Source organism: Suncus etruscus, chromosome X (genome assembly GCF_024139225.1).
Source record: "Suncus etruscus isolate mSunEtr1 chromosome X, mSunEtr1.pri.cur, whole genome shotgun sequence".
NCBI classification, from domain to species: Eukaryota; Metazoa; Chordata; class Mammalia; order Eulipotyphla; family Soricidae; genus Suncus; species Suncus etruscus.
Window position 1 is genome coordinate 118,796,853 of NC_064868.1, and position 19,003 is coordinate 118,815,855.

A 19,003-nucleotide genomic window follows, 5' to 3' on the forward strand; every position below is an offset into this window, starting at 1 on the left:
TGCAAGAACCCTTCCAGGACCTCCCTGCCACAAATCTTTTGCCACTCTGAAGAAGATCTGGGGATGGGATGGAAAGATGCCTGGGGACCCACACACCACAAGAAAAACCAAAAAGACAATGGGAAAACCTGTATTTCCAACATAAGCATAAGAACTGTATCACACCACCTCTTTACCCGCTTTTCCCCAAATGTAAGATAGTCATATGCATCACTTTGGCCCTTTAAATACTTTGCTACCTCATTTAAAAAAAATCTGGCCTACATATACATATGTAAGCACATACATTTTTGATACCTACTTTTTTTATTTATTATTTTTTCATCTTTTTTTTTTGGGGTATGTAACCTGTTTCTGTTTTCCCCTTTTGACCACCCCCAAATGCACCAACAATATAAGGTAGCACCATTTCCCCCTGCAAAGGCACACTAAAATAAAGGGAGATTCTTACATATATATATATATATATATATATATATATATATATATATATATATATATATATCAAAAAAAAAAGAGAGCTCTTATCTATTAGAGATAGGAACTCATAGTTGTTTACAATAGAGGGATATCTCCTACCTTGAAAATATGTCATGTGGAATTAACTTAGACCTCAGGTGTTTAGATACCATCAATCCAGCCTTGAACCCTGGATCCCAGACACAGGAACGGCACAGTCCTTCACAACTGCTACAGGAAACAAATCCCACCCGGGACAGCCGCAATACTGCGAGGCCACCAACAAATGCCAGCTCTAATATGACATCCTGACAACGAAGAAAATGGGAACAACTTGACCTAAGTGAAAGTTATCCAACCTTTCTAGCTAACGACAAGACAAAATCAGAAGACTTGTCACCCTTTGGAAGGCCCAAAAGCCAAGATTTCGAGTTACAGATGACTGCTGCTAGAACCATGACCAGACTGTATACAGCTTGGGACCAATAAAAAAGCCCTAACCTAGGGTTTGAACTACGATCTGCACAATGAACATGATCCCCAGATTCAAAGGTCTGGCAGAGACCATTGTAATGGAATGGGGCTTCTGGAAGCACAAAGACACTGTCCTAGGTGCCATCCTAGCTTCAGTGCAAAGATCAAGATCACCAACCACAGAAGATGAATTAAAATGACAATGATGGAACAGAACTTCTAGAACCACAAAGACTGACTTCATCATAACTCCCACCGCAGGATCTGTGCAGATACTGAGATCCCTAGTCACAGAGGCCTGATAGTATCACCCAGGACAGAGCAGAGGTCTTACAAACACCACAAAAGCACCACCAGGAGAGTAAGTGATCCTGAACAGAGTCTATAGTTGATCCCATGACAATACACTCCAAGGGCGGAGAAACCCCATATCTCTTAGGCCAAGTGAATTCCTTTTCGAATGACCCCAATATTTACTGTGCCTGGACAGGAGGGAAAAAAAAAGCACAAATCATTATTTTTATATATATATATTATTTTATTTTCATTTATTATTATTATTTTTATTTACCCATCTATTTTTGGTCAATTTCTCTGTTTGGGTGTGATAATTGAAGTTGTCCCCAGTTATACTTATTCTTTCTCTTCCTTTCTGTTCTTCCTTTGTATGCTATGCCATGTTTCCTAAATCAAGACCATGACATTTTTTTGTTTGTTTGTTTGCTTGTTTTGTGTTTATTTTTGTGGGTTTTTATTTTTTTTTGTTTTTTTTTTGTTTGTTTTGTTTTGTTTTGTTTTTGGTGCTTGTGCTTATTGTTGGAGCCCTCACGGGATATTTGACACTTCTTTTTGTACTGGTGGAATGTTTCACCTTTTTTCTCTCCTTCATTTCTCAAACCGATGTTGAAAACCTCTGGAAGAATTCCACTTATTTTCGGCGTATTAGACTTTTACCCCAGTTTATTACTTTTCTCTCCTTTAAACAAAACCACGTAACTTGAACTAGCTAGTCCTGCCCCCCCAATTAGAGGGGGAAACAAGGGAGACACCAGGACCAAAGAGGTGCAAGACTACTATGCAGTAGGCTAGATACAGAGGAGACCACACATCCTAGCTACCCTGGGGGTGAGGGAAGAGGATATGGGTGGTAGGACAAAAACGGAGGTGTAGGGAGGACAATTTGGTGATGGGAATTCCCCCTGATTTTATGTAAATATGTACCTAAAATATCATTGTCAACAATATGTAAGCCACTATGATCAAAAATAAATAAATAAAAAAAATTAAAAAAAAATACTGAGGGAATCAAGCAGGAAAGAATGGAGTCAAGCTTTCATCATCTGTGGATAACAAGATACTATATTTAAAAATCCTAAAACTACAATAAAGCTTCTAGAAACAATAGACTTGTATAAAGTGGCAATGTACAAAATTAACACACAAAAGTCTATGGTTCCTGCAAATAATAAAAGAAAAGAGAGATTAGAAAAATGGTCCCATCATAATTGTGCCTCAGAATATCAAGTACCTTGGAATCAGCTTACTTAAAGAGGTAAAAGTCCTATACAAAGAAAACTACAAAATAATGGCCAGAGCAATAGCACAGTGGAAGGCTTTCGCCTTGCATGCCACTAACCCAGGACAGTTCCAGGTTCGATCCCCGGCATCCTATTTGGTTCCCCAAGCCTGCCAGGAGCAACTTCTGAGCACAGAGCCAGGAGTAACCCCTGAGTGCCACCGGATGTGGCCCAAAAAAACACACATTAAAACCCAAAAATATACAAAATACTACTTCAATAAATAAGAGGTCACAATTATGTGGAAATATAACCTCTGCTTATGTATTGGGAGAAGTAACTTCAGCAAAAAGGCAATACTACCAAGCATTATACAGATTCAATGCAATTCCTATAAGGATACCGTGACATTTTTCAAAGAAATAGATTAAACACTTCTTAAATTCATATGGAATAATAAACTCCTATAAGTAGATAAAGCAATCCTTGGGGAAAAGATGGGATGCATCGTTGTCCCCAACTTCAAACTGTACTACATTTTAAAGCTGTAGTAATTAAAACAACATAGTTTTAGAATAATGACAGACTTCCAGATCAGTGAAATAAAATTTAATATCCTGAGAGATATCCTCAGAATATCGGGATATCCTCGGGATATGATAAGTTAATTTTTGATAAATGAGCAAAAAATATAATTCATAGATCAAGGAAAGCCTCTTAAGCAAGTGCTGCTGGGAAAATTGGTCAGCTACATGAAATACATGAAATGTCTAATGCTATGCACCAATGTCAAACCAAAATGAGTTAAAGACCTTGTTATCAGACTTGAATCCAGAAGGTTTATAGAAGAAAACATAAGTTGAACTGTCCATAACATTGAAGTTAAAGACATCTTCAAGTACCACACATCACTGACCAAACAAGTGGATGGAAAGATAACAAACAAGACTACATTAAATTTAGAAGCTTCAGCACCTCAAACAAAATGATAATCAGGATACAAAGACAACTCATTGTGGGAGAAATCTTTTACCCTACACTCATCTGATAAAGGATAATATTAAATATATAAGGCACAGGTTGAACTTTACAAGAAAAACATCTAATTCATAAAAAAATAGGGAGAAGAGATAAAGAGAAACATCCTCAAAGAAATTCAGATGGTCAAAAGACACATGAAAGAATGAATGATGAAATATCATCTCATGTGAGATATCATCTCACACCACAGATACACATCACAAAGCACAAACACATCCAGTATGACGTGGATGTGGGGAGAAAGGGACTTGCATTCACTTCTGGTGAGAATGTGGACTGGTCCAGCCTTTCTGAAAAACAATACAGACATTCAAAAAATAGAAATTGAGCTTCCATTTAATCCAGCAACTCCATTTCTTAGAATATCTACCAAGGGAACAAAAAAACTAGAGAAAAGACATTTGCACCCTTACATTCCTTGAAGCACTACTCATATTAACCAAAGTCTGGAAATATCCCCCATTTACAAGGATATGTGAAACCTACATAGACTCAGTGGAATATTACTCAGCCATAAGAAAAGATGAAGTCATGCAATTTGTTGCTAAATGGAAGGACCTGTAGAGGCTCATGCTGAGTGAAGTTAGTCAGAGTTCAAGACACCAACACACAATGATCTCTCTCATCTGAGGGATATGCAGAAACATAATGGTAGAATGAGAAGTACCTAAAGGCAATGGTAACAAAGAACATAAGAACTGGTATTCAGCAGGACACATGCCACTTGAGGGAGCTGGAGGAGAGATCAGAGACTAAGCAGGATCATGTACTCTGGCCTTTGCACTAAATTCGTCATCCATGTAGCCAGTACGAAGCACCAGTGGAGTGCCCCAGACCTCCTAAGCACCAAGTGGAGACCACACTCACTCCAACAAGAAGGATATTTTTTTAAAAAAGTAATCAGGCTAGAGAAATAATGGGCAGATAGTAAGCTTGCCTAGCATGTGACCAACCTGGGTTTGAACCCAGTCAACCCAATGGGTTCCTTCAGCATAGTCAGGAATGATCCCTTAGCATAGAGGGAGTAATCCCTGAGTACAGCCAAGTATAGTCAAGATAGTCAGCAAAGGTAGATTTATTTGACACAGCAGCAAATTAACCGTCTTCTTGGATTTGCAGGAAAAAAAGAAATTATTTTTGGTTTTTGGTTTTGTTTTCTTGGTTTTCTTTAAACTATGTTAGGCCCAAGGAACTCCAACTCAAGCTCTAACACAATCACAATCATTCCTTTTCCTTAAGGCTATACGCCTTAAATAAGCCTATTCTGTGTCTAGGGATCACTCGTATCAGAACTCAAGGAACCATATGGGGTGCCAGAGTCAAACCAGACGTTCAAAGCAAAGCACCCTACTAACTGTATTATCACTCCAACCCCATAGTTTTGGAAGTTAGTCGGTGGCCATACTCACCAATAGTAGAAAGTATAGTTAGTGTCCGGGCTTGTGTTCCTTCCTGGCAGCCAAGTACACTTCACGTAGTTCAGATTATGCCAAATGCACTGCATGTTAGTCACGGATGACTCAGGATCACCTGGAATAGCCAGTGGAAAGTTAAGGACCCTTTTACCTTACAATGCAAGGCAACTCAATCCAGAATTGGGAATTGCTGAGCACGACTCCTGCTCACTTATCCTCTCTTATACCCTTATACCTAGAAAGTACTCCATATGGAGAAAATCAAATAGTATTTGTTTCCCAACCATTCCTCCTCCTACAGCAAAGAAAATGGACATAATCTCACCTAGAGATGGCAAACTCCTATGTCCCAAACTGGAGAGAGGATAAAGGTCAAAGAATATTCTATCAGCGGCTTATTTCAGAATTCCTTTCTTTTTTATTTTTGTGTGCCTTGAGTCTTTGTTTTTGTGTTTTAGGGGGTGACATCCAGTGCTTACTACTAACACTTAATCTGGTAGTACTCAGAGTTTATTCCCAATTTTATTCTTAGGGATCACTTCTATCCAAGCTCAAAGGAACCATATGGGGTGCCAGAATCAAACCAGACATTCAAAGCAAAGCACTCTACTCACTGTATTATCACTCCAACCCCATAGTTTTGGAAGTTAGTCGGGTTTACGCCTATCTCTGATGCTTAGGATTAACTCTTTTTAATACTCAGGGTACAGGTACGCAGTGCCAGGATCACACCAGGATCAGCTGCATGTAAGGTAAGAATCTTAACCAGAGTACTATCTCTAGGACCCAAAATTATTAAATTGTTAAATTGGTGTGAAAATATTGACAATCCCCATACACACCTGCCTTAAATTTGCGTATACAAATTGGGGGGGTTGGGACCACATCTAGTGATGCTCAGGGGTTACTCCTGGATATGAGCTCAGAAATTGCTCCTGACTTGGGGGACCATATGGGAAGCTGGGGGATAGAACCGCAATCTGTCTGAGACTAGCATGAGCCTTACCACTTGCGCTATCACTTTGGCCCCTAGGTATACAAATTTAAATTTAAATATACACCCAAATTTGGGTGCTGGGGTAATAGCACAGTGGGTAGGGTGTTTGCCTTGCACACAGCCAGCCTGGGTTAGATTCCAGGCATTCCATATGGTCCCCAGAGCCTGCTAGGAGTGATTTCTAAGCACAGAGCCAGGAGTAAACCCTAAGTGCCATAGGATGTCTCCCCCGCAAGAAAAAGCTCACAAACGTATGAGTTGAAGAGATAGATAGGAGGCAAGACACTTCCTTGCATGTAGATGACATAGGATGTGACCCCTGACACTGCCAGTAGTGAACCCTGAGAGGTAGAGTCAAGAATAATTCCTGAGCACCTCTGGGTGTGGACTGGCCCATCTCCCCAGAACAAGGTTAACTAATTTATATTTGGCCTTCTTTTTCAATGCTGACAAGCATTTTCTAAATTAAGCCAACATTCCTCCCTGGGAGGTAGGAGAGGCTCCACTCTCAGAGCTGTCCATTGTGCGCCATGACCTTAGGAGTTCTTGATATCCTCAAGTGGCTACTCTTCCTTTGGGGGAATCTGGAATGCTTCAGAGGTTACTCTTGGCCCTGTGCTCAGGAATCACTCCTGGCAGAGCTCAGGGGACCATATGTGGTGCTGAGAATTAAACCCAAGTTAGCTGCATGCAAGGAAATGCCCCACTTGGTGTACAATCTCTGGTCCTTATCAGCTTTTGGAGTTGTTAAGTCAGCCTGTCTGAAAATGATCTGCCTGTGTAAATGCAAACTTATTGTCCTGAAAAGCCTCGAGGGGATGAAATTCAGCCCTTATGAATCATTTACTGACATAATACAATTTGGTCTTTTCCATGTTACTTATTAAATTCAGAAAGGCATGATAAAAAAAGGAGATAGGTCGTTTTGCTTTGTTTTGAATTTATCTGGTTTTCATTTTGGGGCAATATGTGGCTGTGCTCCTGGCTTAGTATTCAGGGATGATAGGGCTCAAGGGACCTCATATGGTGTTGGGGATCAAACTCAAGCCAGCAAAGCAAAAACCTTCTCTATTGTACAACTTACCCCGTAAGTTGTTTTAAACCAGTCTCCCAGCCTACGAGTTATAAGTCCAGTACTAAATTCTAGAACTGTATAAATTTGGACTTTTAGCTATTTGTTTAATATAAGAGAGAATAGTCTATATAGCCAATCATATAGTACTAAGATTTAGCTGTAGGATATGGATCCCTGGCACTCAATGAATAGAGTAACACTAACAAATGATACATTTTCTATATTTCCTCTCAGCCAGACACTGTTCCAAGCACCTTTCATACACTGCCTGATTCAATCATTTGACAATCCTGAAAAGAAAATTATTGTTGGACCACAGAGATAGTACAATAGGGCATTTGCTTTGCATGCAGCTAACTTTCGTTCTATCCCTAGCACTCTATATTGTCCCTGAGCCCTTTTAGAAGTGTTTACTGTGTGCAGAACTAAGAGTAAGTCCTGAGCATTTCCAGGTGTGGCCACCCCCCAAAAAATAAAACAAAGAAAATTATCATCCCTATTTGGGGGAAGGTTGTTTTATGGGGGAGGGAACAACACCAAGCAATGCTATGTGGTTATTTCTGGTTCTGTGTTGGAGGGCCAAGCAATGCGTAGGGAATCATGTGGTGTTGGGGATTCATCTATTTCTCTACAAAGCAGGTGCTATGCCAACTTGAGTTATTTCTTTAGTCCTTAGTCACTTTTTTGGGTTTTTTTCTTGGGAGGGGCACACCTGGTGAAGCTCAGGGGTTACTCCTGGCTATGTGCTCAGAAAACGCTTCTGGCTTGAGGGGACCATATGGGATGCCAGAGGATGGAACCGTGGTCTTTCCTAGGATAGCGTAGCCAAGGCTTACTTCTAGCGCCACTACTCTGGTCCCACCTTAGTCACTTTTTGTGGGGATAATTCTGACACAGCCTGAGGGAATACTCACAGCTTTGTATTCAGTAATAACTCCCAGTAGTGTTTGGGGGAACTTATGTGGTGCTGAGAATGGAAATGTTGTCAGTCACATGCAGAGCAAGTGCCTTACAACCTGCACTGGCCCTCAATCTCACTTTAAAGATGAGGAACTACAATTTTGAGGAGCTCTCACATTTCTGATCTACAGAAAGTGTGGCAAAAAATATATAAGGTTGCTTTAAGTCACTAAGTTTTGAATAATGTGTCATGCAACAATAGATAACTATAGATAGATAACTATAGATGATAACTATACAACTTGTATCATGACTAGAGTGCTATCAATAATAAACCTCTAAATTGAAAAAAAGATGAGGGAGATAAAGAGGAAGAAGGTATGTGATCAGCCTAGAGCTCACATACACAACTAGCAACCTTCAATTCTAAGATAAGTACTTGGATATCTGGGTTCCAATAGCCTTGCTCTGTATATGTACATGCTAAATCTCTAACTATAATATTAGAGCCAAGACACTGGAAAATAAAAGAACGCTGAAGGATTGGTGGGGACAGAGTGGATGACAGTATACAACCTACCCATGAGAAGTTTTTCCTTGAACTAATCTTGAATTAGAGCTAGGCCAGCAGGTCTATTGTTCTATTTTAAGATCTTTACTTATATAATTTTGCATCTCAAACTAATCTCTCAAACAGAATGAGATAATATTTTAGCATTTTAAAAACCTCCTTTTAATGCTTTATTATAGTGTAGCTAACAGGGTTAGAACAATGTTTAATTTTGTTAATAATGCACAAAGTTACAGCAATTTCTAATCTCTGAGATGCCCATGGCCCTCCACTCCCATACCAATGTCATATCTTGTCTGATATTTCTTCTCCTACATCCACCTCCTACTACAACTGCTGGTTGATAGTTATGGTTCCAGTGCACACTGTTACTGTCCTTAGCCATCTCATATGTGCTCTTGAAGCACCACTTATGTTCCTGTGTTACTTCCAGTCAGCATACGCATTCCACTCCCATCTCCCCTCAAACCTACCACTCTCAGGTCTGCAGTACAGTGTCCAAGATATCTTAGCAACATTTTTGTTTTGGGGACCACAACTTAAAGTTTTCAGGGCTTACTCCTTCCTCTGTGCTCTGGGATCATATCTGGCATGGCTTGGACTCTAAACCATGTTGGCTACATTAAAGGTAAGTACCCTACTTACTGAACTTTCACTCTGACCCCTACTTTAGCATTTTTAAGACATTAGATCTAAAATCAAAGGAATTACTCAGTTTATTCAATTCTCATCTTCTTGGCCATCATATGAATCAGGGTGATAGTACAGGCCTTCTTCATGCCACAAGATATCTTTGCAAGGTTCCACCTAGAGAAGCATGTGTGTATCATTTTCCAAATTATTAAGTGGTACATAGGTATACATCACTGCATGAAATCTGGGTCAAAAATGGATGCCATGATAAATGACAGACCCAAACGGCTACAACATACATCCTGATTGTGTAGAAATGAGACCACTTAGGTTGCTGTCATTATACTCTGCAAGGTCTACACAAAGATCTAGCTGTATATTGAGTCAATTTTTGCATTTGTTTATGTATTGAGTTTTTGTTTTGTTTTGCCTTTATTTTTGTATCATACCCAACAGTACTTAGAGTTTAATCCTGGCTCTATGCTCAGGGATTACTCTTGCTGTTGATCAGGGTATGGAGTGGCAGGAATCAAATCCAGGTGTGTCACATACAAGGTAAGCATCTTACTCCTGCTGTACTATATCTCCAGTCCCACAAAGACCTAACTCTAAAATGATGTATTTCTGTTTTGTTTCTCTTGGGGCAAACTTGACAAAGCTCAGAGGTTACTATTGGCTCTGAAATCAGAATTCACTCCTTGTGGTGTTTGGGGGATCATACGGGATGGCAGGGATTGAACCTAAATTGACGGTGTGAAAGGCAAATGCCCTGCCCATTTTACTATTGCTCCATACCTCAAAATGATGAATTTCTTAGAAACATCTGCAAGCACTAGGTGATACATGACTCTTTAACTATTAGCATTGTTATACAAGTTGTCTGGGTAGCTCATACAGGTAGGGGCACTCTCATGATTGCTATCATATGCCCAGCACCTTCTTCAAGAGTATGTCACTTATTAAACTGAGACATGTTTTAGCATTGAATTCACATTGATGATAAAAGCACATGGACAATTAGGTCTCATTTCAAGAGACTGAGACAGGAACTTCAGGGGTAACTTACCTTTAGGGGGCAATATACACTTTTCTTCTAAAATGCTAGCATTTTCACTTTCATTGGTGTCGCACTGGGACCCCACCTGCAGACATATCTTCTCATTCAGTGGTACTTCCTCTGAACGACTAGTTTCTGAAGTAATTATCTAAGGTTAGGAAATGGGAAAAGGCATAGCTGTAGTAAACACACAGAGATACATTTAATATCTAAACGTATTTTTTATTTTTATTTATTTATTTTTTGTTTTGGGGCCACACCAGTGATGCTCAGGGGTTACTCCTGGTTATGAGCTCAGAAATCACTCCTGGCTTGGGGGACCATACAGGATGCCAGGGGATTGAACCACAGTCTGTCCTGGGTGAGCCGCGTGCAAGACAAATGCTCTATCGCTGCACCAATGCTCTGGTCCCTAAATGTGCTTTTTAAAAAGGCAAGTTCTCTGCTGATGCAAATTGGTAAATCTCAACTGGGGTGATCCTGCTTCCCCACCTCTAAGCACATTAATTCTAGTTGTTATGAATATGAGAGGGACTACTACTGGAACTGAATTGGCAGAGGCTAAGGATACTGCTACTTTGCAGCACTATAGGAAGAATCTGGAAACAAAGCAAGTGCTTAAGAACAGATGAGTGGTTAAGGAAAACAAGGTACATCTATGCAATTGATTACTATACACCTTTGGCAAAAATGAAGTCATGAAATTTGCTTCTACATGAATAGATATGGTGAGTACTATGCGGAGTAAAATGAGTCACAGGAAGAGGCATGGACATAGAATGATCACACTCATTTGTGGTACATATAAAAAGATAGTATGGTAATAATATCCAGAGACAATAGAGACAAGGGCCAGAAGGTCCAGTCCATGGAAGAAAGTTTGTCATAAATAATAGGGGAGTGTTGTTAGAGAAGAGTATGGCAATGATAATGGGAAAAGATCACTCTGGACAAGAACTGGGTGCTGAAAGGAGATAAAGTGATATGTATGATACCCTTTTAGTAACAATATTACAAAATGCAGGGTCTAAAAGGAAGAGAGAGAAAGAAAGAAAGAAAGAAAGAAAGAAAGAAAGAAAGAAAGAAAGAAAGAAAGAAAGAAAGAAAGAAAGAAAGAAAGAAAGAAAGAAAGAAAGAAAGAAAGAAAGAAAGAAAGAAAGAAAGAAAGAAAGAAAGAAAGAAAGAAAGAAAGAAAGAAAGAAAGAAAGAAAGAAAGAAAGAAAGAAAGAAAGAAAGCAAGAAAGCAAGAAAGCAAGAAAGCAAGAAAGCAAGAAAGCAAGAAAGAAAGAAAGAAAGAAAGAAAGAAAGAAAGAAAGAAAGAAAGAAAGAAAGAAAGAAAGAAAGAAAGAAAGAAAGAAAGAAGAAAGAAAGAAAGAAAGAAAGAAAGAAAGAAAGGAAAGAAAGAAAGAAAGAAAGAAAGAAAGAAAGAAAGAAAGAAAGAAAGAAAGAAAGAAAGAAAGAAAGAAAGAAAGAAAGAAAGAAAGAAAGAAAGAAAGAAAGAAAGAAAGAAAGAAAGAAAGAAAGAAAGAAAGAAAGAAAGAAAGAAAGAAAGAAAGAAAGAAAAGAAAGAAGCAAAATGCTACATAGGAAGGCAAGAGAGATGGAAGGGTGTAGGGCAGGAAAGAAATGGGGAACACTGGTAGCAGGAATTGTGCACTGGTGAAGGGTGTTGTACATAGTAAAACTGAAACCTAATCATGAACAACTTTGCAACTTTGCATCTCATAGTGATTCAATTGAATAAGTTATTAAAAATAAACATAAAAAGGAAAATACTACTAAATGTCCTATGATGTATTGGTCAGACTTCCCTCACTAAAAAAAGCAATAATCCTGTACCAGGTACCAAGTAAAGAACCATTCTTGTGCTTGAAGTATATAAACATCCTGACATTGAATCAGGAAAATCCAAAGAGCTAGAGTGTCTAGATTGAATGCATGAGACCTGCGTTTCAATCCTAGTACCAAATAATCTACAAGCATTTTATAGAAGTGGCCCCTGAACACCATACTGGTCATAGCTCCGTAGCAATGCAGAATCTGTGTTCCCTAAACCCGACCTAAACCCGACCTTGCTAACACATGCGTTTTTAATTTTCTTCAAGCTCTCTTGTATGGGAACACAGTTAGCAGGTCTGGGAACTACTTCTGGCACAGCACTTGGAGGGATATGTGTTACCGGAGATCAAGCCCAGAACTCCCCCTGAGCTATCTCTCCAACCCTCAAAAAACTATTTAGGTAGGGTGAGGGTTTGGGTCACATCAGCAGTGCTTGGGGCTTACTTCTGGCTCTGTATCTGGGCTTCACTCAGGAGACCACATATAATGTGAGGCATGGATCCAAAATTAGTCATATGCAAAGCAAGTGTCTTACCCCATACCAACATTTCAGTTCCTCGAACAGCAATTTGAAGGGAAATAATATTACGAAAGTTCAGTTCCAAGTAGATCTAGTACACCCTCAAGCTCAAAATAAAAAGGAATATTTTGGGAATTCTGTCATCCTGATCCCTCCAAGAAAAGCAAGAAGGGCGGGGGTGGAGTGTCAGAAAGACTTGTCATAAAACATCTTTCTGTACTATTTAACCTTTTGGACCATCTTATATACACTTATATTTTAAGGGTTGCTAGATACACTGGGCATACCATTTTCTGCTTTTTTAAAATAGAGAAGCCTTCTAGAAGCACAAAAAGTCAACTTACAGATAGATCCCATGCAAATATTAATCACACATCTAATGGTTAAGAATTAGACTATCCCAGGGATATAAGTCATTGGTAGATATAGCACTTACCTTGCATGTATAAGATCCTGGGTTCGATCTTCGTACCACAAAAAAAAAAAAGGATTCCTTGGGAAATTTAGGAAATAAACATTTCCTGAGGTGACAGAGTTGGATTAAGAAACATAGATGCTTTTAATCAGAGCTCCAAGAAGTTTCCTGTTTTGTAATAGCTACTGCTTCAAGCTGAAAGAGCATTTCCTTTTAAAAACGTGCTGATCATCACAAAGACTTGTATTGGTTCCCTCTGTCTTCCATGCTAAGTAACTGGTTTATTATTTCACAGGTTTGCTGCTAGCTGAGCATGATGGGCAACTGGATGAAAGAAGGCCAGTTAAGGGGTAGCTAACCAAAAAGCAATTAATGATCCAGAGCAAGACATGGAGGGTGAAGGCTGGGGGGAGGGATATGTCTCTTTCAAGAGATAAAACAGCTATTAGGCCTAGGCAAGACAACATTCTGAAAAGAAAAAATCATCCTTGGAAGCAAATTAAAAGTAATATCTATGAGCAAAATTTTATTGAGATTAAAAAAAGAGGATTACTTCTCTCTGTAGGCACAGAACATAAGCTTAGCTTTTCCTCAGAGAGGCTGCAAGCCTGTCTCAATCAAGCAGTTTCATGAGTTATCCTTGAGTCCTTGCCAGCAACCCCCACAGTCTCAGGCTTTCCATAGAGTTACCATAGAGTGAGTGATAGAGGGTGCTAGGCTACCACTCTTGCCATAGAGTGAGAGAGATAGACTATATAAGTTGTGTTGGCAGCCAGGTTTCTAGAATGCTCTACCTTTAGACTTTTCCTGGGAAAGGAATTGAAGAATTGGCCCCATCGCTAGAGAACTGAAATCGACTGGCCTGATCCTTGAATGTGGTGGACAGACTAATGGAATGGAGCTGAAAATGAAACCTGAGAAAAGGTTCTCAGGGTTGAGGTTGCTGAACACACAAATATATGTTCTGAGAAATTAATTGCTGTGTCAACATCATGTGTAATCACACACTTCCTAAAAGGCTTGATACATATTTATAGGCATCCCCTGTTGGGATCACCTGCACTGGTAGCAGTTCAATGCTAATCTGTACCTCTTCTCAGGGAATCTGACTTCCTTTCAAAATTTATCAAAACATAAAGTTCTGAACTAAGCCCTCCCACTGAGGACTAGTATTCATTATTTTTGACCCCTTTCTATATTCTAGACACCTTTTCTCAGAAGCAAAAGTACATAGGCTTTACTTTATATTTCTCTAGAAACCAAGACAAGAGTATCCTTTTCATTGATTCTTGAGTCTTGCCTAATTTTTAGTGATGAGTGATACCTCTAATCTGTGCCATATCCTTCTCCTTGTCAAACTAGGGAACTATCAGAAATGCTAAAAAAGGTATAGAAGGCAGATACTTCAGCGTAGCATCAATTTTTTTCCAAAAGAACTTGTGAATTCCATGTCATATCTTAATATTAAGTTCTGCCAATTTGAAGATTGAAAGAGTCCTTGGAATCTTACACCCTAAGCCCACGAATATGCAGACTATCATGAAACTACTGATTGGCAGCTGTCAATGCTGTCAAATGAATGGACTAATCAAGCAGAATTTAGGTAGAGTGCATCCTTTATGATCTATATAGTCTCCAACTGTTCTCTTCAAGGCAGAAGAGAGGGCACAGTATTAAATGACAAAACTAAGATGAATTATATACTAGGACCTCTAAAATTGAGAACTTTGGTTGGTTCAACTCATAAAAATTTATAATAGCAATAATAAAACTATCAAATATGAGCACCATTCCTTTTTATTTATTTTATTTTGTAGAGGGACTGGAGCCACACCCAAAACCAGTGCTCAGGGATTACTCCTGGCTCTGCACTCAAGCACTCTTGGCAGGCTGAGGACCACATAGGGTGTTGGGGATGAAGCATGGATTGGCTACAAACAATGTCCAGAACATCAGCTCTTTGAATTCATATTAATATGAACTAGCTAATATGATTCATCTTTTCCTCTAGCATTTTACAAACAAGAAAGCTTCAGTGACTTGCCTTAGGTCACACAGCTTAAAAAGGGTAGTATGTACAATTTCATATCTAAGTCTGATTTTGCTGACTCCTAAAATTACACTGTTTTGTTTTGTTTTGTTTTCAGCCACATTCAATGTTGCTTGGGTATCAGTCCTGGCAGGGTTCAGGAATACCAGGATCAAACTCTCCTGAGTTATTACATGCAAGGCAAGAACCTTACCAGCTGTAGTATCTACCTTTCTGGCCTAAGACTACATTTAAGTCAAATTTCCATGAGAACACCCCATACCAAAGACCAGAATGAGTGGGTAGGTCGTTTGCCTTGCACGTTACTGACCTGGGTTTGATCCGCAGCATCCCACATGGTCCCGTAAGCCTGCCAGGAGTAACTTCTGAGCATAGAGCTGGGATTAACATCTGAGCACCAAAGGGTGTGGCCCAAAGTCCAAAGAGGAATAAAGAAAACAATCCATATCGAGAGTATTGACATGTCTACCAGATTGATCCTAAATGTAGTTGTCAGCCTAATTAAATGGAGCTTGTTAGAGAAAAGGTGACTTTTTCTCAGGGTTTCAATTAAATACAAGGGGTTGCTTAACACACAAACATATGTGTTAAGAAATCCATTTCTGTGTCAACATCATATTTTAATCACACAAACCCAAAAGGCTTGCTACATACTTAAATAAAATAGCATCCTCTGTTGAGACTACCTGTGCCTATGACTTGCATCTTGACAAAAGCTTCCAGAAGGGCTAGAAGTATCTAGTCAAAACACTTCCTAGAATTTCAAGGCAGGCTAAAAATCAGGAAAGTAACCACTAAGACTTCAAATGCCTCAGACCCCTCTTTAGGAAGAGAGGAAGCTAGCCCAGTGGAAAGGGGAACTAATTTTATGGCTGAGGTATAGAAAGTTTCTGCATTTATAACCCTCTTTCCTGAGACTCAAATCTTTATCAAGGAATGACTAAACCAAAAAATACCTCTTCAGGAAGGAGCAAGATAGGTAGAGGAGAAAGTATCTTCCTCATTTTAAATCTACACCTACATCATTTTCCCAAGTCTCAGCAAGCTACTATGTGAGTTCCACACACAGGAAAACAAGTTCAGAAGAGTTGATTAAGTGACTGACTCCAGGACACTGAGCTGCCTAAATAGAGGCTTCTGAGAACCACAGATATTGGGTCAGGAGAAATAATATAGCAGATAGGACACTCCTCTTGCCTGTGGCCAACATGAGTTTGATTAATGGTATCCCATATAATCCCCTGAGCCCATCAAGAGTGATCACTAAATGCAAAACCAGGAGCAACTAATCCTGGAGCACTGCCACATGTGGGCCAAAACAAATAAGAAATTAAAATAACACAGAAAAAGTGTGACATATCAGCTAGAGCCTAATTCCTGGTACTTTTCCTGCTACTAAAGTAGCTACAACACAAGAGTTTCATAATTCATTGATCCAGGAACCTATTACTAATTATGATTTCTCATTGTATTTCTTCAAAACCCTGGATAAAGTCAATCATAAACATCCCCCAACTCCTACACACACTGAAAGAAGATATAAAGATATAAAGTAATGCTGGTTCAAACCAAGAAGATCGAAGAGAAAACTCTCCTGAGTGATATTATCATAAAGATCCCAATTCTGTTAACTAAAGTTCAGCTCCATTGATCGACTACATCTGAACAGAGAGGCTGAGAATTCCCCATATTTCTCCTCAGGCATCAATCAGAAAGCTTTTTGGTCAACCCCACCAACAATTTATTCTTCATTTTCCATTTGGCTACATACTTTGGACATTACATAGCTCTTGGATTATCAGCAAGATAGTCAATGTGAAAATTCCCTAAAAATCTAAAAGCACCGTGGAGGTATAAAATGGTAAGCAAGAACACAGGAACCCATTTTTTTTAGTATTTTTTAATATAATTTTTATTTTGATCATAGAGAAACATGGTCAGCCATCGCCCATCGATCTTAATTGCATTGGAAGCTCAAAGATTCAGCAAAATTTTCAAGTGTTCCATTTTCCCCACTGTGCCCAGTTCAATGCTGGTACAACTTTTAACAGTCCACTTTAAAATAAGATTAGAGGAGCTGGAGCAGTGGTGCTAGAGGTAAGGCATCTGCCTTGAAAGTGCTAGCCTAGGATAGACCGCGGTTCAATCCCCCAGTATCCCATTTGGTCCCCCCAAGCCAGGAGTGATTTCTGAGCGCATAGCCAGGAGTAACCCCAGAGCATCAACAGGTGTGGCCCCCAAAACAAAACAAAAATAGAATAAATAAAAATAAATAAAATAAAATAAGATTAGGATTCATCTTATTTTTGTTTCCAATTTTTGGTGATCACTTGACCTCATAAATCCTGTATCTTTCAGAAAAACTTACCTTATCTTTGTTGTTTACGTGACTAATATATTGCAGACTACAGTTTGGGCTGACTCCCTCCGGAGGATTCCACTTCCATGTGACTGTGCAAAGATGTTCCACAGAAACTCTCAAATTTGTCACAGGGGGATGACTTTCTGTTCCAAACAAGCAATAATCAATAAATCAATTTAAAGCATCAGCCAGTGTTTCATAGCTCATTTCATATACCAATAATGTAATGCATTGATTTGTTGATGAGGACTAGGAATCTTGAGTCACTTGCCCCACAGCCCATAGTTGGGAAACCACGAAGCTCAGTACAAACCCAGAAGGAGGGGTTCTACGATCAAATTCTTTTTGGGGGGTAGGTGTCTGGGGGAGATCTAATTCAGGCATGATGAAACCTTGCAGTGCTGCTGATGGATCCCAGCCTCCAGAGCTTTGAAATCTCTCCCCAATGTTCACAGCCACATGCTTAACTCCTTCCTCCACTTCAAAACCAGCGCAATATGCAATCTTAAATACCTATGTTTTATTCCTAAAGGACCCTTAGAATGCATCTCTTCCTCAAGGCGATGAGCACTTCAGTTCGAGCAGCTTTGGACTTGATAATATGACAAGCCATTGTTTTTATAACTTTTCCATAGAAGTACTAGGACAGAGTCGACAGTCATGCAGTTCCCCTGAGGTCTTACACTAAACAGCTGGAATTACAGCTCTGACTAATCTGAAGGGGAAGAGAAATACAAGAAACCAGTAAACCAGGGTCTTAAGAATGTGTTTCCCTTGGAGAAAACCCACCATTGTCTCTGCCAACTATGTACTATTATTTTGGACTCAGTTCCAAGATCAGGGAAAGGAGTTGTAGTATTTCTGCCAAAGGGAGAGAAATAGAGATAAAATGGGGTGGGGAGAAAACTTCATTTAAATTTTTTCTGAGAACTTCGGAGCTAGAGCTACCAAAATCATCCCCCAGAAACAGGATAAGGGCTTATATAAGGGTAGCTAACTTCTTACACTTTAGGTCATGATCCTATATAGGGTTGTGTAACAGATTGTGGAGCTTTAGGAACAACTGGCCACAGTAAGAGGTCTCTAAAAGCTGAAAATTAAACAAAAAATAATATATTCGATCTATTTCTGGCAGCATTTACACACATTATCTTTCATACTTGAGCAAAAAGAAGTCAAGAGTGGGAAAGGTTTAAGAAGCCTTAGCCAATCCTATCCTTGCAAATTTTCTATACATGAACATGTTTTCCACATAGCTTAGTGGTAGAGCACATAACTTGGATGCTATACCCTAGGGTCATTCTATCCAGTATCACATTTTAAAGTGGGGCTGTAGGGTCCAGAGAAATAGTATAGTGGGTAGGGTAGTTGCCTTGCATGGAACCCACCTGGATGCAATTCCCAGCATAGCATATGATCTCTGAGCACTGCCAAGAGTGATTCCTGAATGCAGAGCCAGGAGTGAGCCCTTAGCATCACCGAGTATGGCTCAAAAACTTTTTTAAGTTTTAAGTTTTTAAAAAAAAAACTTTGTTTTTAAGTTTTAAGAAAAATAGAGGGCCGAAGAGATAGTAAAGAGGTAAAGTGTTTGCCTTGGATGCAGCTGACCCAGGACAAATGTTGGTTCAAATCCCGGCATCCCATAGGGTTCCCCAAACCAGCCAGGAGTGATTTCTGA

The 19,003-nt window shown here is 39.4% G+C and overlaps 1 protein-coding gene across 1 annotated transcript in view; it reads right to left on the minus strand.

The window, feature by feature from the left end:
* The window catches only part of IL13RA1 (interleukin 13 receptor subunit alpha 1), a 100,306-nt gene that overhangs the window by 73,950 nt on the left and 7,353 nt on the right, over positions 1–19,003 (minus strand). Inside the window, exons 2-4 of the mRNA XM_049767657.1 lie at positions 17,332–17,468; positions 10,149–10,287; positions 4,901–5,021 (exon numbers count right to left, since the gene is read on the minus strand). Of these exons, the coding sequence (XP_049623614.1) occupies positions 4,901–5,021; positions 10,149–10,287; positions 17,332–17,468 (397 nt within the window). The remainder of the gene's footprint in view (positions 1–4,900; positions 5,022–10,148; positions 10,288–17,331; positions 17,469–19,003) is intronic.